Source organism: Varanus komodoensis, unplaced genomic scaffold (genome assembly GCF_004798865.1).
Source record: "Varanus komodoensis strain SLA01 unplaced genomic scaffold, ASM479886v1 scaffold22, whole genome shotgun sequence".
NCBI classification, from domain to species: Eukaryota; Metazoa; Chordata; class Lepidosauria; order Squamata; family Varanidae; genus Varanus; species Varanus komodoensis.
Window position 1 is genome coordinate 6,850,167 of NW_025335606.1, and position 26,433 is coordinate 6,876,599.

The 26,433-nt window shown below is 46.6% G+C and overlaps 1 protein-coding gene across 4 annotated transcripts in view; it reads left to right on the plus strand.

Moving 5' to 3' along the window:
• Nucleotides 1-26,433, plus strand: part of CTIF (cap binding complex dependent translation initiation factor) — a 198,228-nt gene that overhangs the window by 108,851 nt on the left and 62,944 nt on the right. For all 4 annotated transcript variants that reach the window (XM_044431076.1, XM_044431072.1, XM_044431073.1 and 1 more), the window contains one exon: nt 3,336-3,412. In XM_044431076.1, the coding sequence (XP_044287011.1) occupies nt 3,336-3,412 (77 nt within the window). The remainder of the gene's footprint in view (nt 1-3,335; nt 3,413-26,433) is intronic.

Here is a 26,433-nt window from a genome sequence, read left to right on the forward strand (position 1 = left end):
TTTTTCAGCAGAGCTTGTCCTTCTATGTGCTTAATAATTTTGTATTTACTGATGTTTTCAGCCAATTAACTTGGAATAGATATTAAGCAAACACTTGTAATTTTCTGGATCCCTAGAATGCTTTTTAAAATGGCATTACTTTGTCTCTTCTCCTGTCCTCTAATACAGGGGTTGTTCTTAGGGACATGTTACATTTTTTTGTTAAGCAGAGCAGCAATTTTATATTTTAAATCTCTAAGATTCTAGAATGGATGCCATCTGGCTCCAGCAATTTATTTCCAGTTTGTCAATAAAAAGTTAAGAATGGAATCTTTTGTCAACACTGGTTGCATCATTTTATCTGACTCTCTTCCTCAACTGTAGGCATTTGTCATATATGTTTTGCAGGGAAGACAGATTCAAATAATTCATGCAGCTTCTCCGCAATCTCCTTATCCTCTTCTAGTAATCCCTTTGTCCCATTTCATCCAATGATCTAACTGCCTCCCTAGCTTGTTTCCTGCTTCTGATGTGTTCAAAAAACATTTTATGGTTCACCTTGATGCTGTTCGTGATATGCTTCTCAAAATGGTTTTGTGCGGTTCTTACTGCCCATTTGCATCTCCTTCAGGCAAGCTTGTGCTCTTTGTTTTCCTCGGTTGGGCAAGACTTCAGTTTTCTGAAGGAAGTCGGCTTAACTCTGATAGGCTTTTTGATCTTGCTCATTAACGTGTCAGTGGACATGATGCTGCTTTTCTTAAACTGTGGTATATATTCTAGCTGAGCATCTGTTGTGGTGGCCTTGAGTAACTTGTAAGCATTTTGGCAGGATTTAACTCTCTCAACGCCCCCTTTCAACTTCTGGAACTGCAGTCTAGAAAATACAGTTCCCAGCATCCTGGGGAAACAGCAGGTGTCTGTTTAAGACTTCCACCTTTGGTGAGCAAGGAAGAATCATGGATGTTAAGGTCATACCTGTTGTCTTTGATCAAGGCAATACCAAGGTAACAGTGCTGTTTGGGAGTGGTGTATTATGCATTCCAAATGCCAAATAACACAAGCATTGTCCAAATTTGTTATTTGCAAACCGATTTCAAACCATGGTTTGGAGCAAAGTGTACATAGCGGCAGGAAAGGCTCCCTTGGGGAAACTGAGAATGGATTATTATGGATTTCTGAAGAGTGGCTTTTACGCAGCTTCTTTTATGGCCAGTCTGCAAAGCACCGTGTTACGTAAATAAAAGACTTTTACTGCCTTCAGTGGTTGCGACAGCTTTGTAGTTCTAAGAATATAAATAATACTTTGCAATTATTAGAGAGTGTCTCCTCTTCCAAGAACCACAGAGCTCTTTACACAATATAATGAGGCACCAAGACTTCTACAAGAGGACTAGACATACCATAACACCCATTCCCTGAGGCTCAAACAAGAGTTGTGCAGACAGAGGGAGAGAGAGAAATTCCACCACTAATGCCTACACTGCTAAATTGGGCGCCTGCAAACTGAATCCATGCTCAAGCTGCCTGGAAAGCTGGTGGTGAAACCTCTAGCTTCTGGGAGCAAAATGTATGCCTATTGGACATTTTTGCATATATTTGATTTGTATTACCCCTTTCCCTTTGGGTTAAAATGTGAGTTGTGGGAGGAGTATTGGCATGACTTGCGGGTGGTTGTCGGGAATATAAGCCAAGGTTTGCAACGTCCAAGGAGGAGCCTGGAGATTTATTATATAAAACACATTTGTCAGAACCTGGCCGACTGCAGCACTAGCAAATCAAGTCTGAACCCTCTCCCCCGATGTTAGCATTTACCTTCTCATGTGCTTCTTGAAGCACAGTATCCATGATGGGCAGACAAGGAAGGGCTGTAGCTTAGGAGCAGGGAGCTGCCCTGCGTGTGGAAGGCCCTGGGCTTGATCCCCAGCATTCACTGAGGACTGGAAAAACACCTGTTGGGTCCCTGGAGAGCCACCCCTGCCAGTCAGTGTCAACAGTATTGGTCTAGATGGTCTGATCTGCAGCTTCCTATGTTCTTACTCTCCATGGGGGTGTCAGATGTCCAGGGCAGCTGTGACACCCATGTGACATTCCTGGAATATTTTTCGACCGTCTTCACCTTTCGCCCTAACCAGTCAGCTTGGGGGTGCTAACGAAGCTGGGTTAGATGGTGTCTAATTGCTCCAGCTTTAGTGCAGTAGGTTAGTAAGGATCTTGGCAACAAGAAGCAGGGCCTTTTTGGGAGTGGCACTCGGGTTCTGGAATCAGCTCCCCAGAGAGGGTTGCCTGGAGCCATCTTTATACTCTTTTTGGCACCAGGAAAAGCCTTTTAATTCCACCACAGATTTAATTCTTAAATCAGTTTTTAATGGTATTTTAACGGCTATGTCTTTTAAAAACTCAGGATTTCTGTTGGGTGCAGTTTTATTGTTGTTCATGTTTTTATTGATTGTGAAGTGTTTATACTGTTTTATATTGTTCGTATTTTGTTTTGATTGTTGTAATCTGCCCAAGGAGCCGTGTGGCTAATGGGGTGGCCTAGAAACGTAATAAATAAATAATCCCTGGTGCCTCACCAGCGCCCAGAAACTACTGATAGAGGACTCTTCTGTAATGCAGAGGAGAGCTCTCGCTAGGCTACTGGTGCCAAAGCTTCCTGTTTTCAGTCTTTTGCCATCTGTCTCTCTCTGTCTCTTGCGAGCACCTTCAGTAACTTGGGAGAGACGGCTGAAGCTTCCGTTTAGGGCAGCCTTCACCAACATGGAGCCCGGAAGATGTTTTGTACTTCAGCTCCCTGCAACCCCAGCCAGCCTGGTTTTCCCGTGGGCAGCTGGTTAGCCACTGTGTAAACAGAATGCTGGACTGATCTGGACCAGCGAGGCTCTTCCCATCGTCTTACATGAACACAAGGTGTCTGCCCAGCAGCAGAGAACCCTGATCGAAGTGGCATCCAGTAATTATTTTGTCAAAGTTTCTGTTTTGCTCTGGTCTGGCTTGACGAGGGTTCGCCCGGCTGTGATAAATTATACCATCATGGTGTTGTGCAAATACTAAAAGAGAAGTCTATTTGGATGCATGCATGGCATGGGATGACCTTAAAATTTCGGGGGCCTCAGTGCTTTTGGCTTTATGAATAGTTGCAGTAAAGGTGATGACCATCAACAATGCATATTCCCAGCTCAAGCCACAAGTTAATTTTGTTCCAGCAGCCCAAGGATGTTGAAACAGGTTCTTCATCTGGACCAGCATTTGGGTCAGAATTCTGAGGACACAGAAGCCAAGCTGTTCCCAGCATGTTGTCCCTTGTTGTAAGTGTTTGAATTAATTGAAGGTCTTTTCCTGCTTCCTTTTTCTCCCAGGGTTATCACCCGTTGCCACATGAAGCTGAAATTGCGCACACCAAAAAATTATTCAGAAGAAGAAGGAATGACCGGAGGTAAGAGAAAGATTTCTCACCAATCATTGTTTTACAATGAAATCTGACTAAGTGATTGTGTATCTCATGATCTACATCGAAAATGCAATTGAAATGTGAAATCCTGTGGAATTTCAGGTGATAGCTGGGGGTCCAGACGGTAGCAAGCAACCCAAAGACTGCAGGCTGAGAGCCAGATTGGATCAGTGCGGTCTTCTGTGGATGGGACATGGAAAGAGAACATTTATTTGGATGGGAAGGACTTGCCAGTCAAAGGTTGAACAGGAAACTTGAGGCTGAGCAGCCCTGGCTTGCTGGCCAGAGGTGGTCAATAGAATGTCCAGGGCTTGATTTAAATGAGCCTTCCAGCCTGCCAGGGTTGGAAGACCTGATGATAGAGAAATTTGGGGCAATTAACAGGAACATTTTATTTTATTTATTTATTAAAACATTTTTAATAGAAACAGAGTGAGTCAGAAGGGATCTCCCGGGTCATCTAGTCTGACCCCCGGCTCCAGCCGGCTCCGCTCATGACATGCCCACCATGTGCATGTCCAGCCTATCCTTGAACACCTGCACCGATGGGGCCTCAATGACCTCTCGTGGAAGCCCATTCCACACCCTCGGGGTCCTGACTGTCAGGAAGTGCTTCCTGGCATCCAAATGGAACCTTGGTTCCCTGAGCTTTGCTCCGTTGGAGCGCGTCCTGCCTTCCTTCCTCTGCAGGGGAGAACAGGTCTCTCCCCACCTCCATGTGACACCCCCTCACATACCTGTATGTCGCCAACAGATCCCCCCGGAGTCTCCTCTCCTCCAGGCTGAAGAGACCCAGCTCCCTCAGTCTCGCCTCATGCAGCATCCCCTGCAAACCGGACACCGACCCTGTGGCCCTACATTATTCTGTGCCTCTTGAAACATACCTGTTCCTGGTCAGGAGGTCTACAAGGGATGGGCAACCTCACAGGCCATGGATTAGGTGTTCCCCTCAGCCATCATGCAGAACATAATGGGGGAAATTTGGTCTGTAAAGAGGAATTTGCTCCCCCTGGAATTGGAATACTGGAAAGTAACACCATCTTGGATCTAGGGCAAACCACACCAGCTGCTGAAAGCAGGTCCTATGAATCAACGTGTCCAGGAATCGCTCAAAGGTCTTTAACATTGTGTTTTGTGTTGCCTTATACAATAGCATACCACACAAATAGCTTTAAAAGGAGAGCAAGAGGGGGGCATCCTTAATTTAAAGCTTTGCTAGTTTCAAAAATTTCCTCCACTGGTTATTTAGCAAGCAGTATTTGTTTAATAAGTACATTTATAAATATGAATATTCAACTATATAAATACATACATTTGATGGTATAATAGGTTCCTTGTTGAATGCCTCTTTGGGTGTTTATGTAAAAGGGCTTTTCGGAAAGATTTATGGCTTGAGAATTAACTGTGAATCTTTGTGTACTGCAAAGTGAATGTTTTAAATGCTTAAACTTTTATACTGTTTTATGCAGTGTTTTATGGTTTTAAATAGTTGTAAACTGCCTAGAGAGCTTTGGCTGTTGGGCAGTATAGAAAAGTAATTCAAAATAAATAAATGCTTTAAGGGCATAATCCTATGCATAATTCTATGCAAATTTAGATAGGAAAAAAGTTTTACAATTCCCAGCATTCCCCAATTAACCATAGGTAACTGGGGCATGCTGGGAATTGTAGGCCTTTTTCTGTCTAAGTTTGCACACATTTGTGCCTTGGTTTATTGGTTTAAATAGATCACAATTCAAACCTGCAAGCTTACATGTCATATATTTATTGCCACATATGCAGTCGAGTAACAATTGCCAGAAGTGTTTAAACTCACAAATCTTTTCCAACGTTTTATAATTTATTGATGTAACTTCATAATCCTTTGAAATAACAGTGCACCTGAATCTTCATTTTGCTTCATGCAATGTGGAACGGGTTGGAATATTAGTGTACACTGCATGGAATTTGGTGTCTTTGTATGCCCCATGGCTGAGCTGTGAGCTGTGCTCCACCATGGGAATCCCAGCTTCCCTTCCAACAGAGCAGCTATGAAATCTGAACTGCGCTATGGGCTATAACCACTGAGCAAGGCTGTTTGCCCCATCGAGGTGCTGAATATCTTGAGTGCAACACAGAGTCACAGTAATGATTTGCCATGAGTTTTCAGAAGATTTTGGCCTTGTAAACTGCAGGACTTTGGACCAGACAGCCAGGGCTCACAGCAAACTGAGTGGGACCCCCCCCCCCTCACCCAAAGTAGCATGGGTGCCTCACCCCATTTTGAAATCAGCAAAGCAAAAGGCCAGCTTTCCCCAGCTTAGGCTTTTGAGATGGTTTGGAGTGCAACTCCCATCAGCCCTAAGCAACATGGTCAGTGGTCAGGAATGTTTGCTTCATGGGGTACCAGGTTGGGGAAGGCTGCAATATAAGGGGTTGGCAAGACCATGAAGCCCGAAGTCTAAAATTACCAACTCAAGCACTGGAAGGGAAGTCAGCCATGACTGGAAATGCAGAAGCATGTCTGACTGGGACCCCAGAGAGCCTCCAGTGCCGGCCAATGCTGCTGCCCATGTTGAGGTAGCAGAGCTCTTTCCTGACTTGGTAGAGGGAATGGGGAATATTTCATTGCTCATTAGGGCGGAAGAATGCGATCATGGCCAGTAGGACCTGGGCTCGTGCTGCAAAAGGGGGAGATCGAGGGCAATCAGGTGGCTTCTCATTTCTGTGTTGGTAACAGCCCCAAGCATCGCTCATTAGTTAAATAACAGGATGACAGACGTGTCCCTAACTTTCCAGGACAGTATTAGCCTGGTGGACTTCCTACTGTTAACTTGGCTTTACACTTAAATGATCAAGCGGAAGGAATTACTTTGTTTTTCTCTGGTTTTTAAAATTTTAATTAACTTCACATCTTGAGGAAATGATGCCCTCTTTCCACCAAAACCTTGGAGTAGATCTTGGCAAATGTATGCAGCTTCTCTTGCTTCCTTTTTTTTTTTTTTTCTTTTTCTTTTTTTTGGAAGCATAAAGTTTTGTAATCTTCTGGTGACCCACTTCATTCATTTCCACTTTTGATTACCAGGTCATGCAAGATGTTGTTTAAAAATAATTGTAAAAATCTGGAGAGTTAGTTTCCTACTTTAAGGATTAAGGCAGTGATCTTGTGCACACTTAGGTGGAAGTAAGTTGGAAGTTGGATTTACTTCTGGGTAAAGATACTTTGATTGTACTATAGAGAGAGAAGAGCCAGCAACTGGCAATCCTGGGCCCAATCCAGTTCTCATGAAGATTTAGGCTAGCCAACCAGTGCTAATTTCTCTTCCAGTAGCCCACTTTTCCGCAACCAGATTTTTTGGACTACACCCCCTACATTCCTGACCAATAGCCATGTTAGCTGGGGCTGATGGGAGCTGATGTTTAAAATATCTGGAGTGCATCATGATGGGAAAGGGAAAGGGAAGGGAACAAAGAAGGGAAAAAACCTAGAAGTGAGGGATGGAGAAAAATGCTAAAAGGTGGTGGAAAGGAATGTGGGGAATTAGGGAACTGTGGCTTTCAGATCAGCAAATTATGTCTGTCTGTCTGTCTGTCTGTCTGTCTGTCTATCTATCATCCATCCATCCATCCCTCTCTCTCTCTCTCTCTCTCTCTCTCTCTTTATTTGAAACTTTTATATGCCGTCCCCACATGCCTCGTCATCTCAGGATGGCTTACAACGTAGATATCAATATCGATCGATAGGTTTAGCTGTCATGATGGCCTCCTTACAGCAGGCCATTTTCCTGGGTTGGGATCGATCTGTGGTGTTCCAGGGACAATTAGCTGGAACCTCCTTGGGACTGGGAATTTTTCCTGGTTGGGATTGGCCAGAAGGCAATTCGGACAGTAGGAACCAAAAAGATACTAAAGTTGGCACCAGAAGGGCAGCTTGTTCCATAACTGGGGGGAAAGGGTGGTAACAATTGGAGGCAAAGCCCACATTGTGATCTTCGTGTCGAGATAAATTAGTGTCTCGCTCCTAAGAACTGTAGAGCTGTATAGTTAAAACCGGTGCCTTGAGTTGGGTTTGGAAGCGTGCAGGCAGCCAATGCGTGCAGGCGAGACTTCATATTATGTGTTCAGACCTTCTTGTCCCAGTTATTAATCTGGCTGCTGCCTTTTGCACAGGGGAACCGAGTGAGGAAGCAATAGTTGCAGCGTTGGCAACTGCTGGCAGGGACTGGGCTGCCCACACAGGCTTCAGCAGGCTCAGGCTGCAGTGTGTTGAGGGCAGATGAGCGCCGGGCCCAGGCCCTTCCATTTCGGGGCCGCCGGGCTCCTCTGTGGTGAGGGCAGCCGGCCTGCTCTTGCTGCATCACAGCCCTTCCCTGGCAGTGGCTTGCCAGCCTAGTTGGTTCAGGTGATCTGGGAAGTGCTGGGGCCTTCACTGTCCCAGGCCCAGTTTCCTGTGCTCTTCGGCCTGGAGGGACAACGCTCTGCCATGCCCTCAAGGGTTGCCCTCAGGTCAATCCTACAGCCAAATTTAGCAGCAGAAACTGATATCCAGGTGCAAACCACCACAGAAACTTTGAAAGGAGGGTGGCCCACAAAGGGGCAGGGGGCTGACCCCCCCTTCACTCCACAGCAACCTTCCCCAAGCCAGCACCCCACAGATGTATCAGATTGCAGCTTCCATCATCCACAGCCAGCTGGAGAAGATGGAAGCTGTGCACCAGTCCAATTGCAGGGCATCTCGCTGGAGAACGCTCCTCTACAAGTGCCTGCAGCTTCGGCTTGCTCCGCCTCCTGCCCCTTCCCTTCTGGACTGCCTCATCTACTTCCAACCCTTCCGTTGTCCTTTGGGAACGTGCCTTCCTTGTCTGTGTTGGCCATTGTTGTGCAGCTCTGGAGCCATTGCCTGCCCCTGCTGGAACTTGAACTATGCTTGTCCTGGACTGAGACCTTGGGGTGATGACCCGACACCCACAAGCCACGTTGGGGTGATCAGAGGCCTTCATTGGTCTCCCTCAGATCTCTCACTCTGGTATCCGCCATATTCATTGAACAGACGCTCCCCAAATTTCCTGGCCCAGAATGGTGGGAATTGCACATCCAACACATCTTGATGAGGCAAGTTCAGGAAAGCGGGCTGCCTCAATAGATGCACGGGTTCTAGATCGCTGGAGGTCATCGCTCTGTTCTGCTTTGCCCTGGTCAGGTCACCACGTTAGGAGAAGCTTCCAAATGGTCAGCATGGGCAGGCAATGGAACCAGCTGCCAAGGGGGCTGGTGGGCTCTTTCTCTCTTGGAGGTTTTAAAGCAGAGACTGGGCAGCCATCTGGCAGGGCCGCTTTAAACTTGGCTCCTCTCCGGAGCAGGCGATTGGGCCTGACAGCCTAAATGACCCCTTCCGACTCCATGATTCTGGTGTACCAGGCACTCCTCTGGGGTTAGCAAACACAGATGCGTGCCTTTCCCACCATTCTTGCCATCTGTAGCTGAAGTATTTTGTACAGTGTACAGTGGTGTTATAAACTGTGGTTCAGGAATATTTCAGTTTGTTTATTGTGTTATTCCAATGCATTCTTCTTCTCTAGTCACTTTTGAGTATCCCTTCAGAATCAGGAAGTGTTGGGGAAATGCTCTGAAATCCATTGAGTTTGAAATTGGAAATCAGCTGTTTGCATGTCTCCCTGACCTGGCACATGTGAACACAACCAAGTCTCAGCTTTCTTCAGTTACGGGCCTGCATCACCGCAGGAACACAGGGGCACCCGATGAAAGCATCTAGCCTTCCGCAGCTGCTGCACATGGACTTCGTTTTCCAGCGCCTGGAAGGCCTCCTTCGATACTGGTGAAGTGGCTAAGAGAACCTGCAACTCCCCTGCACCCCCACATTCCCATTGTAGTTGGAGTTACAATCCCTGAAGGACTTTAATCCACCTGCCCTGTAATTAAATAGCCTTTCCTCTTGTGCTGCTATACTTTGTGAGGTACTTTCAACAGGCCCACCATGACTGGCACCCTTCCAGACGGTTTCCTTTTCTGGAGTGCTGTAGAAACCGCTTCTAACTTCTTTCGTTTATGCTTAAACCAATATTGCAGGAAGCCCCGTCTGCGCCTGTGGTCCTAGGGAAGCAACATCTTTGCCTTCTTTATGATCCCACAGAGGAAATGCCTGTGATCCCATACAAGCAGTAGCCTTGCATTGCAAAGTTCAGACCCAATTGCTCCTGCAGGTATGTGGAAATTGTCCACTCTCCTGTCAGGGAAGAAAGGTCTGGACGATGTGTCTGTGTGCGTGTGCAGCCAGTATGGTGTAGTGGTTCACAAGTTGGACCGGGACTTGGAGGATCCAAGCTCTAGACCCCACTCAGCCATAAAGCCCACTGGGCCATTGAGTCTCAGCCTAACTTCTCTCCCTCCTATGTAGGTATATATGGATGTATTTAATTCCTCTACAACGCAATAGCCAAAGCTCTCTCGCTGGTGAACAAAGTATTAAATGGAGTAAACTAACATCCTGGAGTCATAGTAAGGCTCAAATAGGGATGAGGAGGATTGTGTAAGATGCTGAGTTCCTTGGGAGTAGCGTCAAGGAACTCTGGCCCAATCCATATCTCCCTGCTGTTTGCAGGTGGCCCTTTTTGGGCTGCATATGCAAGAGAACCCTGGAAAGAGGGAAAGTATTGTCTTATGCCTGTCTTTATACGCCAGTTCCTTATTACATCTCTGTATGATATGCCTTCATTATCATATACACACAATTATATCCCTCGGGTATATAGCTTCTGCTGCTTTCAGACTGTTACATAAGAGGCATGTAATGACCACACAGAAAGGTCAGCACAGGGGGCCAGTTGATGGAGGGACGCAGCCAAGTAGTGGTTCTGCTGGTCCGTCCAGTGCAAAAGCCTCACCCCCTCACCTCTCTCTCTGTTGTGGCCGGACGTCACGGCTGCCCTAGCTGTTAAGAGGGTGGGCTGCTCACAGACAAAACCCAGTTCCACATCACATCCTCCTGATGGGTTGTACTCCCACCAGACCGAGAGCCCTGTCCAGCTTCTGTTGATAGGCAACTTCCAGGCCTGACCGTTGCTCCCGGTAGTCGTCTTTCAACAAGACTTGAATTGGAGGACACCCTTCCGTGGACAGGGCAGTCCTTCCTATAAGAGGACACATGGCTCCCTAATTCAAGGCCTGTCTGCAGGTTCCCTTCACGTCTTTCATGCGTAAGGAGCACCAGTGTTTCGTAGCTCCGTCCAGCTGAATGCGCGTGCCGGTCCATTGGAAACCCGCCATGCCAGATTCCTGATTGCAGGCACTTTTGTAAGAGCTGAGTGTGCTTGCAGCTCTTTGGCTGCTTTCAGCACTGAACATGTCACGATGTGCAGAGCAGTTGGGCACCGAAAGTCTGGGGACAGGCCCTGCAGGGTGCCGTCACTCGCCCTGTTAGCCCTCACCTGGGCAGACTGCATGGGACTTGGGCTTTCCCCTGGCTTTCTAGCAGAGGGCCGAAGCACGGAAGTCCAGAACAGCGGTTCCCGAACTGTGAACCCTAGGATTCTGCAAAAGCCTCTTAGGAGTTCCGCGAAAAACAATCAATTTAAAACAGATTTTACAATGAAACCACACGAGGCCAGCTATTCGATTGTTAGCTGGTGTCCAAGCATCAAACAAGGCAATGCATCATGTCATTTGGTTCCAAGGACTCTATTGCATAGTGTTGGGAATAATCAAAAGAATTCATTATATGGATATTACCATATAATCTCTTCATTCATTATATTTAAAAATGTTTTCTCTTTGTTTTCAAACCTACTATATTGTGCAAAGCACTCAGGCAGCAGGAACAGATGAAAGAAGGAAGGAGGTTGTGGGTTCCTGATGCTTAGTAAAAGTAAGGGATAGAATTAGGGTTCCACAGGAAAAAAAATGTCTTCAGAAAGGTTCCTTGACCAGAAAAAGATTGGGAACTGCTGTTCTAGAGACCAGCCTGCTCTTCCCTCTCTGATAATATGGCTAAGGAAAAATAAGGGAATCAGACACATTTGAATTGCTCTTCTGTTGAATTCTGGTGCCCCTTCCTTACATCACAGAGTGGGTTTAAGAGCAGAGCAGCCTTCCCAAAGCTGGTGACCTCTACATTTGAGGGACTACAATGCCCATCATTCTGCAGTCAGTTTAGATGCCTTTATTTCCCAGATTAACAGTCGTAGCACAACATATCTGGGGGGCATCCAATTGGCAAAGTCTCGGGTACGAAAGTGTAGCAATTCATTTGCATGCTGTTCTTTCTGCACTGGCTTTTTTTTCCCATAGCATTACAGCGGCAATTTATCCTGACTGGAAGTATTTTTAAGTTGCTAGGCAGCCGCTAAACATTCTCTACATGCTGGAAGAGACAGTTAAATTATTGTGAAGGACTTTCTTCTCCTAGGCTCTGAACTGGCAGAACAGTTTGGCTCGAACAGAGTTCCCAGCTCAGACATTTAAAAAATGGGGAATACTTTCAGAATCTGTGAGTACAATACAAGGAACATCCGTTATATTCTGCGGAAGCAAGAAGGATGCCCATTGTATTCAATAAGGTCAGCAGAATCTTTAAAACAAAGGCAAGGCGTCCTTTGGCAGAAATGGATAGAGTAAATTAGGAACACTAGAAAGAAAGGGGGCATATTTCTCAACCAGGCAGTTGCCGTACAGAGTTCATTAACCTAAAAAGCCATCGACTTTGTGATGGCAAGTTGGTTGAGTTTAAACTTTAGCAGATGCAGAATCTTATAAGAGACTCTTGTTGCAGTGAGTTTAGGTAAAGGTTGACTCCTGTGTTTTTAAGGGAGGGGGGAGACCATACTGCTAAGTAAAACCAGATTGTATGCTTATTCCTGATGTGTTCCAATACTCTTTCACGAGTGATGCAGTCGTTACAGTTTTGAATGTGCTAAATCAGATCAGTGTATCAACAACCGCGTTTTCTTCCGTGTTACCTAATTGTCTAGGCACAGATGAATTCAAGCTTTTCACAAATAATTATCCATGCAATTAACTCAAAACATTAGAGTAATTCAGAGAAGAGGCAGTTAGCAAAGAAGTCCACTTACCAGTCGCTCAGGACGACAGTAGATTGGAATGCAGCTGACAGCACCAACTGTCACACCCCAAGATTTGGGGTGCTAGAGCAAGCCAGTTTGCCTCCCCCCAGTTTTGGCAGAAAAACACCACAGAGGCATAGAAAGGACCATTGGGCTGGAACACCCCCCACCACCACCACCACATGGTGGTTTGCCCTTTGTTTTGTGCTACTGCCACTGAATTTAGGAAGGAGGGGAAAGCATTAGAAGAACAAGGACCTGAGTGAAATTGAGCTTGAAGGTTTTTCCCATTCTGCGGAAAAAATATTACAGTGTTTCTCCACCTCCTTCTCAAAGGTGCATTCCGTTCTCCCCCATGGGCTTCTTCTGTGCTTTGAAGCTCCTCTACCTGCCATCAAAGATTTAATGGTGAGACTCACATCATGTGACCACTTTCTGGCTCCTTTCGACCCCCTCACCGTCTGGTTTTTCCACAGGCCAATGCGGAGACTTTGGCAGCACATTTTCAGAGCAATCCTGTTGCTCCTGGAACTCCTAGGAGCATCGGAAGCTCTGGAGTCCCAGCTGCCAAGTGGGAAAGGAAGGCCAGCCTTGGACGTGGTACCCTGTCTGCAGAACACCCCCTCCCCATCACAGCCAATGTAGAGAGGACCACAGTGGCTGAGTCTCCAAGGTCATGAGCGCAACCCCAGAGAAGGGGTGAAGGGGAATTTTGGGGGCAGGTGGCCAGGCTCACCAGGGTGCAGTGTAATGTCCCAGAGCCTGTGCTGCCTTACCTTCTTGTCTGAAGTGCAACAACTAAACAGCCAACACTGGAAATCCAGCTAACTTGCAAGTCGCCAGAAGCAGGGAGGCGATCTTGGCCTCTGCACTTGTCTCGCCCTGCATGGGGTGCCTGCAGCCCAGTGAGTGGGGTGACCTTCGCACATTCAATGCCACAGAACTTTCTTGCACAATGCTCTTTATCGACCAAAATGCACAAAACACCCAGAATGAATCTCTGAGCTTGCATGGAGCGGTTCATTGAACCCAATCTAGTATTCACCTTCGGGAACGCTCCTTATGAGCATGCCTATATCCCATTCCTGTTGGAGGGGGGCTTCTGAAAGTGAAGGCCCCTCCCAGTACTGAGCTCTCCTCACACTGATCTTCCAGTTGGGCCACCCTCCTCTGCTGATTCTGCGTCATGGGGTCAAGACTTGTCTGTGTCTGAGAAACTCCCCTGCTCCAAGTCTCCTCCCACCAACAGTACATCTTGGCTGCCCACCTGGGGAATCTGGCCTTGAGATAAGCTTCTCCACTGCTCTCAGCTCAATACCTGGGGATGACCCACGTCCTCCCACCCACTCCTGCTCCCCCCCCCCCCGGCCAGGCAGCAGCCCTTGAGAACGTGTGTCCAAAGCCACCATCTTCCTCACTCCCAACACTGTGTTTGGAGACTGCAGGCATCCCTGTTGGATCCCACCCCAACTGTTTATAAGTGGGGCTGGTTTTTTTCTTGCTGTTGGGCTGGAGCCTGTCTTAAGATTGGGAGCGGGGGTTAAAACTGTGGACTCCCAAATGGACTCAGACTGCAAGAAGGTGCTCAGCAGGGGCGCCAGCCCTTTATGCCAAGCCTTCTGAACACCCCCCCCCGTCCCAATATTGCAATTAATTAGCATTTGGATTTCTCTGCAGAAGTGATGCAATGTTAGTCTTATCTAGCATAGAACCATTGCATGTAAACACATTTCTTCTACTTTGGAAGTTCACAGCTCTGTGTTGGGCCATTTGGTGGCAGGCAGGAGGAGAAGGTGAAAGTTTAAATTATTGTAATTTACAAACTTATCCATTTTTTGGTTCCTACGGACTATGTAGAAGCAGCTGCCTTCTTTTCAGATATTTCCATTTTGCTGAGAAGGTTGCGATTAGCCGCCTAGGAAGGCCTCTGCAGTTACAGGTGGTCTATAAATACATGCATAAATAAATAAGTTAGAAGGAATGTTGATACTCCAACATCAGCACATCATGTGAATGCACACGCTGGGGTCCCGCATATGCTAAAGACCACATGCTTCATTTTAATGAAGAGGGTGAAGATACCATTAAGGAAATCCAACCCTTTGTAGATTGTGACAGTAAATCCTATTTCAATGAGGTAACATCCCCCTTCACCTCATACAGACAAGCCTTTAAAAGCTCTATCTGTACAACGTGTCTGGGAATCTCACCAGGAACAGATTTTCTTGCAGCACTTTGACATTATCTGTTCCTGGTGCTCATCACCACCAGCGACTTCAAAGAAGAGCGAGGAAAAGATGAATTGAGGAGAGTTGGCAAACCTCAGGAAAGATCTCAACAGGGATAGGAAATTATGCTTTGAAGGCAGATATCTTTTTTTCTGCCTCTTCATTCCTGAACTTGAGTGAAATGGAGGACAGAAATCGGAGGCTTCAGGGGTTAACGCAATTCAGTCATGTTGCTTCTCCCTCCCCAGCTTGGCATATGCTGGTATCCACTTTCATAAGCAGTTGGCTATGCCAGACATGCCTCGAGCACCACTTTTTGGCAGAAAAGCAGGATTAAAATAAAATAAAATAAAATAATAAAATAATAAATAATTCCAGGCAGTTTGTTTGGTGACCAAGGGGCACCGGACATGTTTCTTCCGTCTTACTGCCGCCATGTGTATGTTTCAAGACTACTCTGCAAGAGCCTTCCCCAACCTTGCGCCTTCCAGACATGTTTGGACTGCAACACCCGGCTTTCCCAGTCAAAGGCTCCGCTGGATGGGAATTCTGGGAGTTGTGGTCCAAATGCTTCTGAAGGCCACCAGGTTGCGGAAGGTTGCTGTGCAACATCCGTGCCTTCTAGAGAAAGGCCCACAATGACAGCGCGCACTGGTCTTTTGCCACACCGAGGAACTCCTGATTGCCCAGTCAGACATGTAACTTGACTGTAGCTAAATATCTCAGGAAGCCAAGAAGTGGGTGAATGGCCACTTCCCATTCTTATTTTGTGATGGTGCCATGTGCTAGCAAGGAGAAGGGTTGGGGGCAGCCTCAGGACAGCGTAGCAAAACTCCCCACTGTTGCAAGCGCAGATCAAGAGCACAATAGTTCTTGATGGCAAAGGTCACTTGCCATCAACCGCCAGCAGTACCAGTTTGCACATAGCAAAATCAGGATATCCTTTCTCCAGATGATCCAGCTACCTGCTTTGTAAAGCTCCACAAAGAGATTAGGATTGTGGTCTAGAAAAATAGTTGTTGCTGAAAGGCCATAAGAAAAACCCAGCTGGATCAAACCCATGGTCCTTCCAGTCCAGCTCTCTGTACACATGGTGGTGAATGCTCTATCCACAGGAGCCGTCAGGTAGGATGGGTACAAGGACTCTTCCTGCATAAGCTCCTTCACTTCTGGCACATGCAGGCATGCTGCCTCTGATAAAGGCGGTGGCACATAGATATCCAGGCTAGGAGCCATTGATAGTATCCTTCCTCATGAATGAAGGGAAGATTCTGCTTGTACTATAGACATGGAATCATAGAAGAGCAGAGTTGGAAGGGGCCAAGAAGACCATCAGGTCCAACCTCTGCCGTTGCAGGACACCAAGTTACACCTTCCCACTCAGAGGGCTGTCCTGTTGCACCTTGAACGTCTCCAGTGTGGGAGAGCCTTCCACCTCTCTAGGCAGCTGGTTCCACTGTCACATTGCTCTGACAGGAAGGAAGCTTTACCTGCTATCTAGCCTGCTGTAAGCCATGGCTTAGAGAGTGATCCTATGGCCCTTATTCCTTATGATGGGGGGAGGTTATTGAGGATTTTCATATCCAAGAGTGGGGACAGAACGCTAACCATGGAGTGGGGAATCTGCACTCCAGTTTGCACCCCCCCCCTTGCAAACAGCTCAGGGAGGATCCCATTGGCCGGCTGTCTGAGGTCTGGCAATCTGCCATGAGAGGGGCGTAGTGAGGAGAGAGGGCAGTGATGGGAGGGAAGCGGAGGAGACGAGCCGTGAGACGACGAGCCACTTTGATGATGTTCCAGCCTTTTCTCCTCTCACACCAAAGTGCCTCAAATAGATGGCCAAAAAGAGGAGGAAACTCTGATGTTTTAGTTTTTCTTCTCTTGCCTTGTTTCTCTCCTTTTTCTGTTCAATATGTCATCTAGGTTGTGTTCTGCAGTGCGTGCTTGGAGGTGTCCAAATTCGGAGACATACAAGCGCCGAGGGCACGATCAAAGTATTGCACCCGTGTACTCTTGCAACCACTTCCATGCTGCCCGAATTTCCATGCAGCTGTCCCGAACCGATGGTCCATTTGTTTTGAACTCCAGTTCCCATCAGCCCCAGCTGGCATGGCCTGTAGTCATGAATGATGGGTGCTGTTCAAAACATCTGGAGGGCAGAGGGTTCGGAAGGCTTCCTTAATGTGACGAACAGAGATTTTTGTGACTTTCAGAATAGCACAGGAAAGGTTTCTGTGAGGGAGAAACATTTCCCTGCTACTCCAGCAGATGACGATATCACTCCTGCTCTGGAAATGAGGCCTGGTTGCTCTCCCGGGTGTCCCCACTCCCCGGCACCTCTGCCTCTAGCACCAGCCTCTTGCAAGGCGAAACAAAGAGTTTCAATTCTTGGTTTGCTTCCTTGTTTTCGGGCATGTGTGTCCCACTCCTCCACCTCCAAGGTGGCTTCCCGACTGAAAACACCAAAATACAGGAAGAATAATGAGATAGAAACAAGTAGGGTACTTTGATCTAATAACTGAAACAGCATCGAGAAAGAGACCAAAAGCCACAGGGTTGGCTTAAAAAGACATTGCTGAAGCGACAGGCTAAAACATATGGCAAGGTGAAATAAGACCAACAAAATTCGACGACTAAATGTTCTTTGTATCTTTTTTAATGTTCTTCATGTTTATTTTTTTGTAAAAAAATATTTTCTCCTTGGATTTACTTCTTGGTTGGGTTGATCAAGCGGGCAGCCGGACTGGACTGGACTGGACTGGACTGATGCTGGACTCCATCTGTTATCCAGTCTGTACCTGCAAGACAGAGGACTCTATAAAAAAGTAACCAAGGAAGTAATTAATAACAGAAAGCTCGTAAGAGGAGCACAAAGGGCTTGAGGGGAAAAGACATCTAACCAGTATTTCACACCATGAATACGTCTCAGTCTTGGGCAGTTGTAGCTCCGTGGTTCTGTCTTGGGCTAGAGAGGTACAGAAAAGTTCCTTCAGCATCTTTGCCTAGGATGCCATTGATGGAATGGCAAGCTGCCCAGTTTCCATTCCAATCCATTCCCCAGTTTCCATCTCTGCAAGGCGAAGAGCCTTGGGTGCCAGAAAAACAGTTGACAACTTGTGGCTGCGAGCTGAAGAGCCATTCCTTGGGGGTTTCTTGAAAGGAATTGTCTGTGACAAGCGATGTGTTTGTCTGTATTTTCTTGTTGCCAGGTTGAGGGATATCGGAGAAATCCATGCGGTTGAATTTCTGTGACTCCAACCTGCAAATTCTCCTGCAGACAGCTTTTAGCAATCTCGCAGATTCCACAGACTTGGCAGAGTGTTGGGTTTTTGTTTTTGTTTTAACTTTTGGAGAGGGTGGGTTTGCACTCATTTCCATGAACACGTACACACGCTTAGTTGCACGTTGATGCTAATGTGAATTGGCACTAATAGGAATTAGCATAAGTAGAACAGGATTCCAGCTTTAGACTATCTGATTCCATCAATGAGTGGATGATGGAAGGAAAGATGTGTGACAATCTATGAAATGCAGAAGGAAATACAGGTAGAACTGTACAAAATCCATCTATCCCTAGTCTTAACGTAGCTGAATTAAAGACAGTTTCAGGCATTCTTAGCTGGCACATATGTGGCTGTTCCTGCCCTGCCACTCACCAATTTGTGGACAGTGATGGGGATGCTAATCATCATCATCATCATCCCCAGCCAGCACTGCCATGCTATCATTATGGGATGTCCAGGTGATTTTTTCATGCTTTGTTTGTTCGATTGATTGATTTCAGAGACTGTGTATACCATTTTTTGTTTCAATGCTTTTTAAAGAATCCCAAATGCTTTCCCAAAATAATTCTAGACAGAATGCAATGAAACCAATAAATAGAATAATAAAAGAGAAGAGTGTCTCATCAAAATAACTGGGGATAGTCAGCAGTGCTAGGAATCAGGAAAACACTCAGATATGTCTTTAGTTATCAGAGGAATGTTATTTTTGTATGACCTTATTATGCTGTTTTGTTGACTGTTGTAAACGACTGTGAGAAGATAATCTATCCAGAAAGGTGGTTTTTAAATCCATAATAATAATAATAATAATAACTGATAATGATAATAGCCTGCTTGCAGGCTGAATTTCCTGGCCACTGAATGTCAGAATAATCCACAGAAAAAACTTGAACAGCATTTCCAAAGTTTATTACTTTTGGCACTTACACCTCGAAAGTTTGCCTCACTCAGGACTTTCTGTCGACTTGAGAATATATAAGTGAAGAAGCTATATTGCTGAAATTACTGCCTCCGTAGACTACTATGGCACTTTTGCTTTCCTGCAGAAGTTAATTTCTGTTTGTAAAATAGAGCTCAAGGCAGCTTACATACATCTCCTCCTCCTCTCAGTCTCACCCGCACAACAACCCTGTGCGGTAGGCTGGGCTGAGAGTCTGTGACTGGCCCATAGTCACCCAACGAGCTCCATGGCTGAGTGGGGCTAGAACCCAGGTTGCCCCTCTTGCAGTCCTACCTCTTAACCAGTATACCAGTAACATGGCTTCCAGTTAGACCTGTTAGCCATGCTGGGTGAGGCTGATGGGTCTTGTTTCCAGAGAAATGAATAGATAGATCAGCCAGTGGCCAGGCTGGCTGGGAATTGTGGGACCTGGAGGGGGAAGGCTGAACCAAAGCGCTGGCTGAAGCAGCGTGCAAGTCGGGGGCTGGTTTCATTGTGACTGTTTGCAGAGCGGCCTGTTCTGGCCAGCTGCACAGCTTCTTCCCCACTGCATATTTATTGTCCCAGATCTGGTTTTTCACAGCTGCCTTGTGGGGCAGGCTAGGCTGGGCATCAGCAACTAGCCCGAAGTCACCCAATGAGCCTCATGGCCAAATGAGGAGCAGAGCCTCTTTCCTTGGCGTTCCAGTCTAAAACCTCACCACTACCTCACATAGGCTGGATCCAGAAACACTGCAAACCATGGGGGTGGGGTTACCACTGTTGGTCTGTTGTATTGTCTGAATCCAGTCACGGCATTTCACCATGGTAAGTTTGATCTTTAGAACATATTAAGGAACAACAGTTCTATGATTTCTCTGCACCATCATGGCATGTTGTGTTGTTTGAACCCAGGATCCTAATTTCCATGACCATGGTATGCAGCTACCACAGAGTCCCTTGGAAAGAGTGGCAATTGCAGGAGCTGCTCCAGCCATCCAGTCTCTATGGTGGTCTGATGCAGAAGAGCCAGGTGACGTAGGCAGAGAGTGATACACCTTGGGATTGAACTGCAGGCACAGTGGCTGATGGGATGCATGCCAACAGTGGGAGGACTGAGCAGGGAGAATGGAATACATGATGAAGTAGAAATCACTCAATCATCTGTCAGGTAGTTCATGATCTTTTAAACGAATGAACTACTATGTCATGTTTTCTGAATGCAGTCATAGAGTAGTAACCTATATCAAGGGGAAATACTCCTATATTGACCCTTACATCTGGTCCTGTAGTTACAGTTCACCCTTCCCTAAACTGCTGCCCCCTACATGGTTTGGACTACACCATGGCGACCCCATCGGCTATGGCATCTGAGACTGGTGGTAATTGGAGTCTAAAAACATCTAGAGAGCTCCGGGTTGTGGAAGACGGCTCTAGTTAAAAGCCTTCCCAAGCCCCTCCCTTCCAGCAATTGGCCACGCTGCTGCGATGTCACAGAATGTGCATGAACATTCTGACTTCTGATAGAGAAGAGTCAGTCCCAAAGTATGATGAATCAACTCTGCAGCAGCAGAGGAGCGGGGTACAAAGGACAAGAGATGCTCAAGGATCTCAGACACTAAGGGGATTGTGAAAGTTGAGTATTGCCGTGATGCCGAATAACCCGCCAGATCTGTTGTGGACTGCCCAGAAAGCTTTGGCTATATAGAAATGAAGCTTTGGCAGTGTGGAAATAAAATAAATCATCTTCTTCATCAACTGTGGCTGCATGTCTAGAGTGATAGATACCTATGGGAGAAGGAATGATGAGAAGCTCACTGGAAACACTTTGCACATGCTGCCAAACTTGATGTACATTTTACAGAAACCACAAGTCGGAAGTAACCAGCGGCCATGGAAAATTGGGATTAGTTCATCCTTCCTGAGAGCCCCCGAAGGAGTTTACTGTGGCTGACGCTGGAGCAGCCATTGTTTGTTAACTAAAATGCCTTGCTACAAAACATTTTATGGGGAATATAGACTACAGAGGGATGGCTCATTGCCCTGGGTCAAAGATTCATGGAGATGTGAATAAAAACAGCTGTAGCAAAAAGAGGGAGGGGTAGGGAAATAGTTGAGATGCATGTACTATTTAGAACTGTAAAGACTGGGGGAGTGAGAGAAGACCAGGTCGAGATGGCATGAGGCTCCAGCTGGGATTATAGGAGTGGGTGGGAGGGGTGGTGGCGTGGCATAATTTAAAAATAAATTTAGCGGCTGCCTAGTCATTTGATCTTGAAGAAGCTGGTGGTCCTGTTTGTGAACTTTCAACCTATTGTCGAGAGTATAGAAACTTGGAATGAACCATCCCAGTGGCAGACAAAAATTATAATTATCTTGTGCATTAATGCCCTCAAAGAGGCAATACCAAAAAAAAAGGTAGCAAAACAAAGTATTACATGAATACCTGGTCACAGTTGCCCCTTTTGAATTTGCAGCCAGTTATTAGTGATATTTCCCCTTACGAGCTGTGTTTGTTGTATGGGAAACCAATCACCAAGTTTTATGCTATTCCAAAACACAGTTTGCACTTAAATAATGCGAGAGTTGGACCATAAGGAAGGCTGAGCACCAAAGAATTGATGCTTTTGAATGGTGGTGTTGGAGAAGACTTCTGAGAGTCCCTTGTACTGCAAGGAGATCAAACCAGTCAATCCTAAAGGAACGCAACCCTGACTGCTCTTTAGAAGGTCAGGTACTAAAGCTGAAGCTCAAATACTTTGGCCACCTAATGACTCATTTTCCAAGGACTCATTGGAAAACACCCTGATGCTGGGAACAATTGAAAGCAAAAGGAGAAGGGGACAGCAGAGGTTGAGGTGGCTGGATGGAGTCACTAAAGCAGTCAGCGTGAGCTTAAGTGGACTCCGGGGGATGTTGGAAGTCAGGACAGGAAAACCTGGAGGAATGTTGTCCATGAGGTCGCGAAGAGTCAGGCACAGCTTTGTGACAGAACAACAACAGCAGTACAATCCTGTTCATGTTTATTCACTGAATTCAACATGGTACCCAGGAATAAGATTTGAACCTTAAAAGGCACCCAGATATTTTGGAATACAATTCTCACAAGCTACAACCAAGAGTGGAACCAGTTGCCTAGAGAGGCCATGGGCTGTCCTGCCCTAGAAAATTAAAGGCGAAACTGGGCAGTCTTCTGAGTGGGATGGTGTAACTTGGTGACTTGCAACAGCAGCTGGTTGGGCCTGGTGGCCTTCTTGGCCCCTTCCAACCCTACTGTTCTATGATTCTATGGCTAAAGAGCAAAGATGTTCCAGCTGCGATCCAAAACCTCTCCAGTGCACCAGGTTCCCTTCCCGTTTCATGATATCCCTGCATCTCTACGCTTAGCAGCCTCATAAAGTGGGAGCGGCTGTCTTCTGCACGGTCTGTGATCAGTGTTGACTCCAGCTTTCGGGGGTCCTGTGGGCATTTGAGGTCCGTCAGTAGGCCTCCTCTTTCCCCAGAGAATCTGCTGTCCCACCACCACTGTCTCCAGCTGCTACTGCTCCTTCTCTGCTCTCCTCACTGTGACCACATGGTTGCTTGACAAGCTGAGGCCCCTGGAGCAAGGAGGCCTGGGCAGCTCCTGCTTTCCTCCTCACCGTCAGCACTGTGTATGCTGGAGCAAGACGCAGATGAACAAGCGGGCTGCAAGACCGAGGAGGAAGAGCAGCTCCAGGGGGTTGTGAGGACTGAGCCCCTGCAAGCACTTCATGGGTCCTCTGCAGGTACCCAGCCATGCCTACTCCTGACGCCAACCCCCTCCAGGAACTTGGACGCGCTTTTTGTTTAGGCATTGCTGGCCACGATGGCTGGAGTGACGGTGTTCAAACCTGCTGCTCTTGTAAATACAGACTTCGGGATGATTCTTCCTATGCAAAACCTCCTCCGACATAACACAGAGGTCCTCCGGAGAGAATGTGAGCAGAATGCTCCCTCACCTGTTTTTCCAGCCAGCTTCCTGTAAGATGGCCCCACGTCTCAGGAACTCAGTCAACCATTTTTAAGCCGAAGCATGAATTTCTTCCATTACCGCAGAGAGCAGGTCAGCGCTTCCTCCATTGCGCCAAAGACAAGAGTTCAGTCTTGGCAGTGAAGAGCCAGCTGGCCACAGACGGGAGGGCTGACCTCCTCACAGTGCCAAGGAATACAGTTTTGACGGACAAGGTTGGTTTGGCAAGGAACCCAGGGCCGGGGGGGGGGGGGGGCACAGTTTTAGCCACTGACCAGCGAAGGGTAATGGCCACTTCCTCCAGTAAAGCACATTTTAAGCAGGTCAGCGCAAATTTGTTTTCTGCAAAGTAAAATAAATCTCTGTGCATCAAAAAAATCCTTAAAATAACACATACCATTTCTCCAGAGGGGAATGATTTTGAGATTAGGGGTGGAGATGGTTGAAGCCGATCTTCAGAAAGCTGATCGCTTATTCTTACAGCTGGTATAAAGTCAATATTCCACTGAACTAAAATTGTGTGGGACAGTTGTAGTGTCTTGTTTCAGATTGCTTGCTTCTCCACTGAGATGGATACCGAATGCACACATATACACTGCATTCATCTACACTTTGCAAAGAAGAGAGACTGCGTCCCTCATTCCCAAGGGCTTAGGGTGCAATCTTATGCATGTTTAGACAGAAAAACATCCTACAATTCCCAACATGGCCCAGCCAGTTGTAGGACATTTTTTCTGTCTAAATATGCATAGGATTGCACTTTTATAGTCTCAGAATAGACAGAAGAGCAATAACAGAGAGAAGAGGAAAGAAATGGAGCAGGGGTAAATAGGGGAAAGCAGTGCAATTATTTAAGTTACAGGCATTTAGGCTTAGGTAAAGGTTTCGTTTCAATGGCTTCAAAGAAAAGGTGGGAAGAGTATTGCTATTTTGCCAGGGAAACAAGAAGACACGCTGGAAAGGGTTCAGAGGAGGGCAACCGGGATGGTCCCTTGTTGGAAACCAAGCCTTCAAGGAGAGATTGAAAGAACTGGGCATGTTTAGCCCAGAGAAGATGGAGGGGAGCTAGGATAGTGCTGTTCGCATCCTGGAAAAGTTTGTCAGCAGGAGGAAGGCTAGAATTTCTCCTTGATCTTCCCAGAGTGCAGCACATGGCTCATGTCACAGGAAGCCAGGTTCTGGCTGGCCATCACGAAGCGCTTCCTGACTGTTAGAGCAGTACAATAATGCAACCAATAACCTTGGAAGGTTGTGGGTTCTCCAGCATTCAAGATGCAGCTGGACAGCCATTTGAGAGGGAGAGTTTAACTTGGAGTCCTGCACTGAATAGAGGGTTGGGCCCAATGACCCTCTGGACCCTTCCAACTCCACCATCCTATAATTCTGTGAAAGGACCTTTTTAATGCGGTTGAAGGTAGAAGTGACTTGATTTGGTGACAGACCTGAGAGGGTGGGAAGAAAGGTGAGAGTACGGTCAAAGGATTGATAGTAAAATGCCAGGTTTAACTAAGGAGAAGGGAGCTTGAGAGGAACCATGTGAAGTTCAGTCTTGGGCTTCCCAAATTTGAGATTATGATGAAGCAGAAAAAGGGAAGCCCTTGGAGATGTTTGATTCGTTGGAAGGAGATGCGTCAGAATAAGTACTTTATGGCCATATCGAAAACGATGGGATTTAAGTTCCAGTTGCTGTTTAACATTTCTTTTTCTCATATTACTGACATGTTATTGTATCAGTTTGTGTGAGCTTTTTTCAATTGCATCTCACTCCTTCATGCATTCATTTCCCTGTTTGCTTGTCTAAATTCTCCTAATTTGATGTATATATTTTACTTCTTGACAAATGTATGCTGCTTTCCCCCAGAAATTCCTTAGAAGAGTTTAGACAGTGAAGGGTGGCCACCATTCAAGTTGACTACCTTCTCAGCCGTGTTAAACTTCCATGAGTAGATTGCCCACCAAGAAGCGGATCAACCTTGCCCTCCAGCTGTGGTGCAGCTTCTGGTAGTCTTGGCCTTGGCCATGGGGTGAAGAGGAACCCATCTCTGGAAGCACTATGAATCAGGGTGGGCCAAATCCTGGAGAATAGCAGATAGCCATGTCCAGCTCAGAAGGTCAGGGCTGGTCCTCCCATATCTCTCCTCCTTCGGACAGTGGCAGTTAGACTCTTTCCAGGATAGGTGAATAAAAAGAAAGAGCCATTCCTAAAATCATAAAATAAATTGCTCCATAGGAATGAATGGTCATGCCTCAATTCAGTGAATGGGTCCTGAAGTGCAGGATCGGCCTGCCATGTAGTCTCAACCCCATCTCCTGTAGGCACTCTTGCATGTGGTGGGAAATGTCGGAGTTAACGTGCTCAACATGATGCTCCTCATAGCTTTGCTCCGAGGAGTCTCGAAAATGCAGGCTGTTGTCTTGATCATAATACTGAGTTTATGAGGATCTGTGGGCAGAGAATAATTAGCTGCCCAAGGAAAGTATGGGGCTTAACATGCTGGGTTTTGGCTGGAGGGGCCCAACTTACGGAACTCGCTCCCCAGAGAGGTCTGCCTGGCGCCGTCGTTATTTGTTTTTTGGCACCAGGCCAAGACCTTTTTATTGAAATGTTATTTTAACTGTTGATTTAGTGATTTTAAATCTTTTGCCAGGATGTCTCCAGTATTTTATGTATTTTGTACAGAAATATATTTATTTATGCGTTGGAAGCCGCCCCGAGGCTTATGCGAATGGGGCGGCATACAAGTTTTCCAAACAAACAAACAAACAAACTGTATGGGAAAGAAGAAGAGGGGGTGGAACTTTTCCTCAAGCAGGATTCAACGACCAGCTTGCGATTTCCCAGGTGTTTTTCCCTCACAGCATCAGGGAGAAGCACTGCGCTTCTGTGATGTTTGCAGCCAAGTGCAGAAGAAATGTGGAGGCCTGAAGGGGTAGCAGTCGATGTGATTATCCATGCTGGTCAAAACATCCCAGTCCTTTGCCCATGCATGTTGTGGTACCATTTTGCCTCTGGATAAGAGTAGTTCCTCTGCCCCGGACAGTGAGTACCCCATCTCTCGTGGATGGAGATCCTGTAAGAGGCAAGAAGGACAGCGGAAGGCTGCCCCTTCCCTGGTCCTTGGAATATATGCACCATCCTTCCGCATCCCTTCCACCTTGTTGCAGTGGGGGATACCCATGGATATGAGCCCCGTTATTTAACATGGATGTGAACACTTTCGGAGCTCTTCTGGCTGCCCTGCAGCTTTGCTTCCTGTTGACACTGCACTGTCCTTCAGGAATTTTCTGGATCACAATAACCTGCTCAGGCCTTGGGAAATGCTGACTTCCAGAATTCTCAAGCCAACAGTCCTCTGAAGAGTTAGAATCACAAAAGGGATTCCAGTACCAACTGCCAGTTTCCAAAGAAACCAGAAAACCCTACACTGTGTGTGCGTCGTATATCCTTCTCTCTTTTCTGTTCATGTATAGATCGCCAGTATGACAAAAAAGCATTTGAAAAAAAGCAATTGATGTGATCAGCTTGTT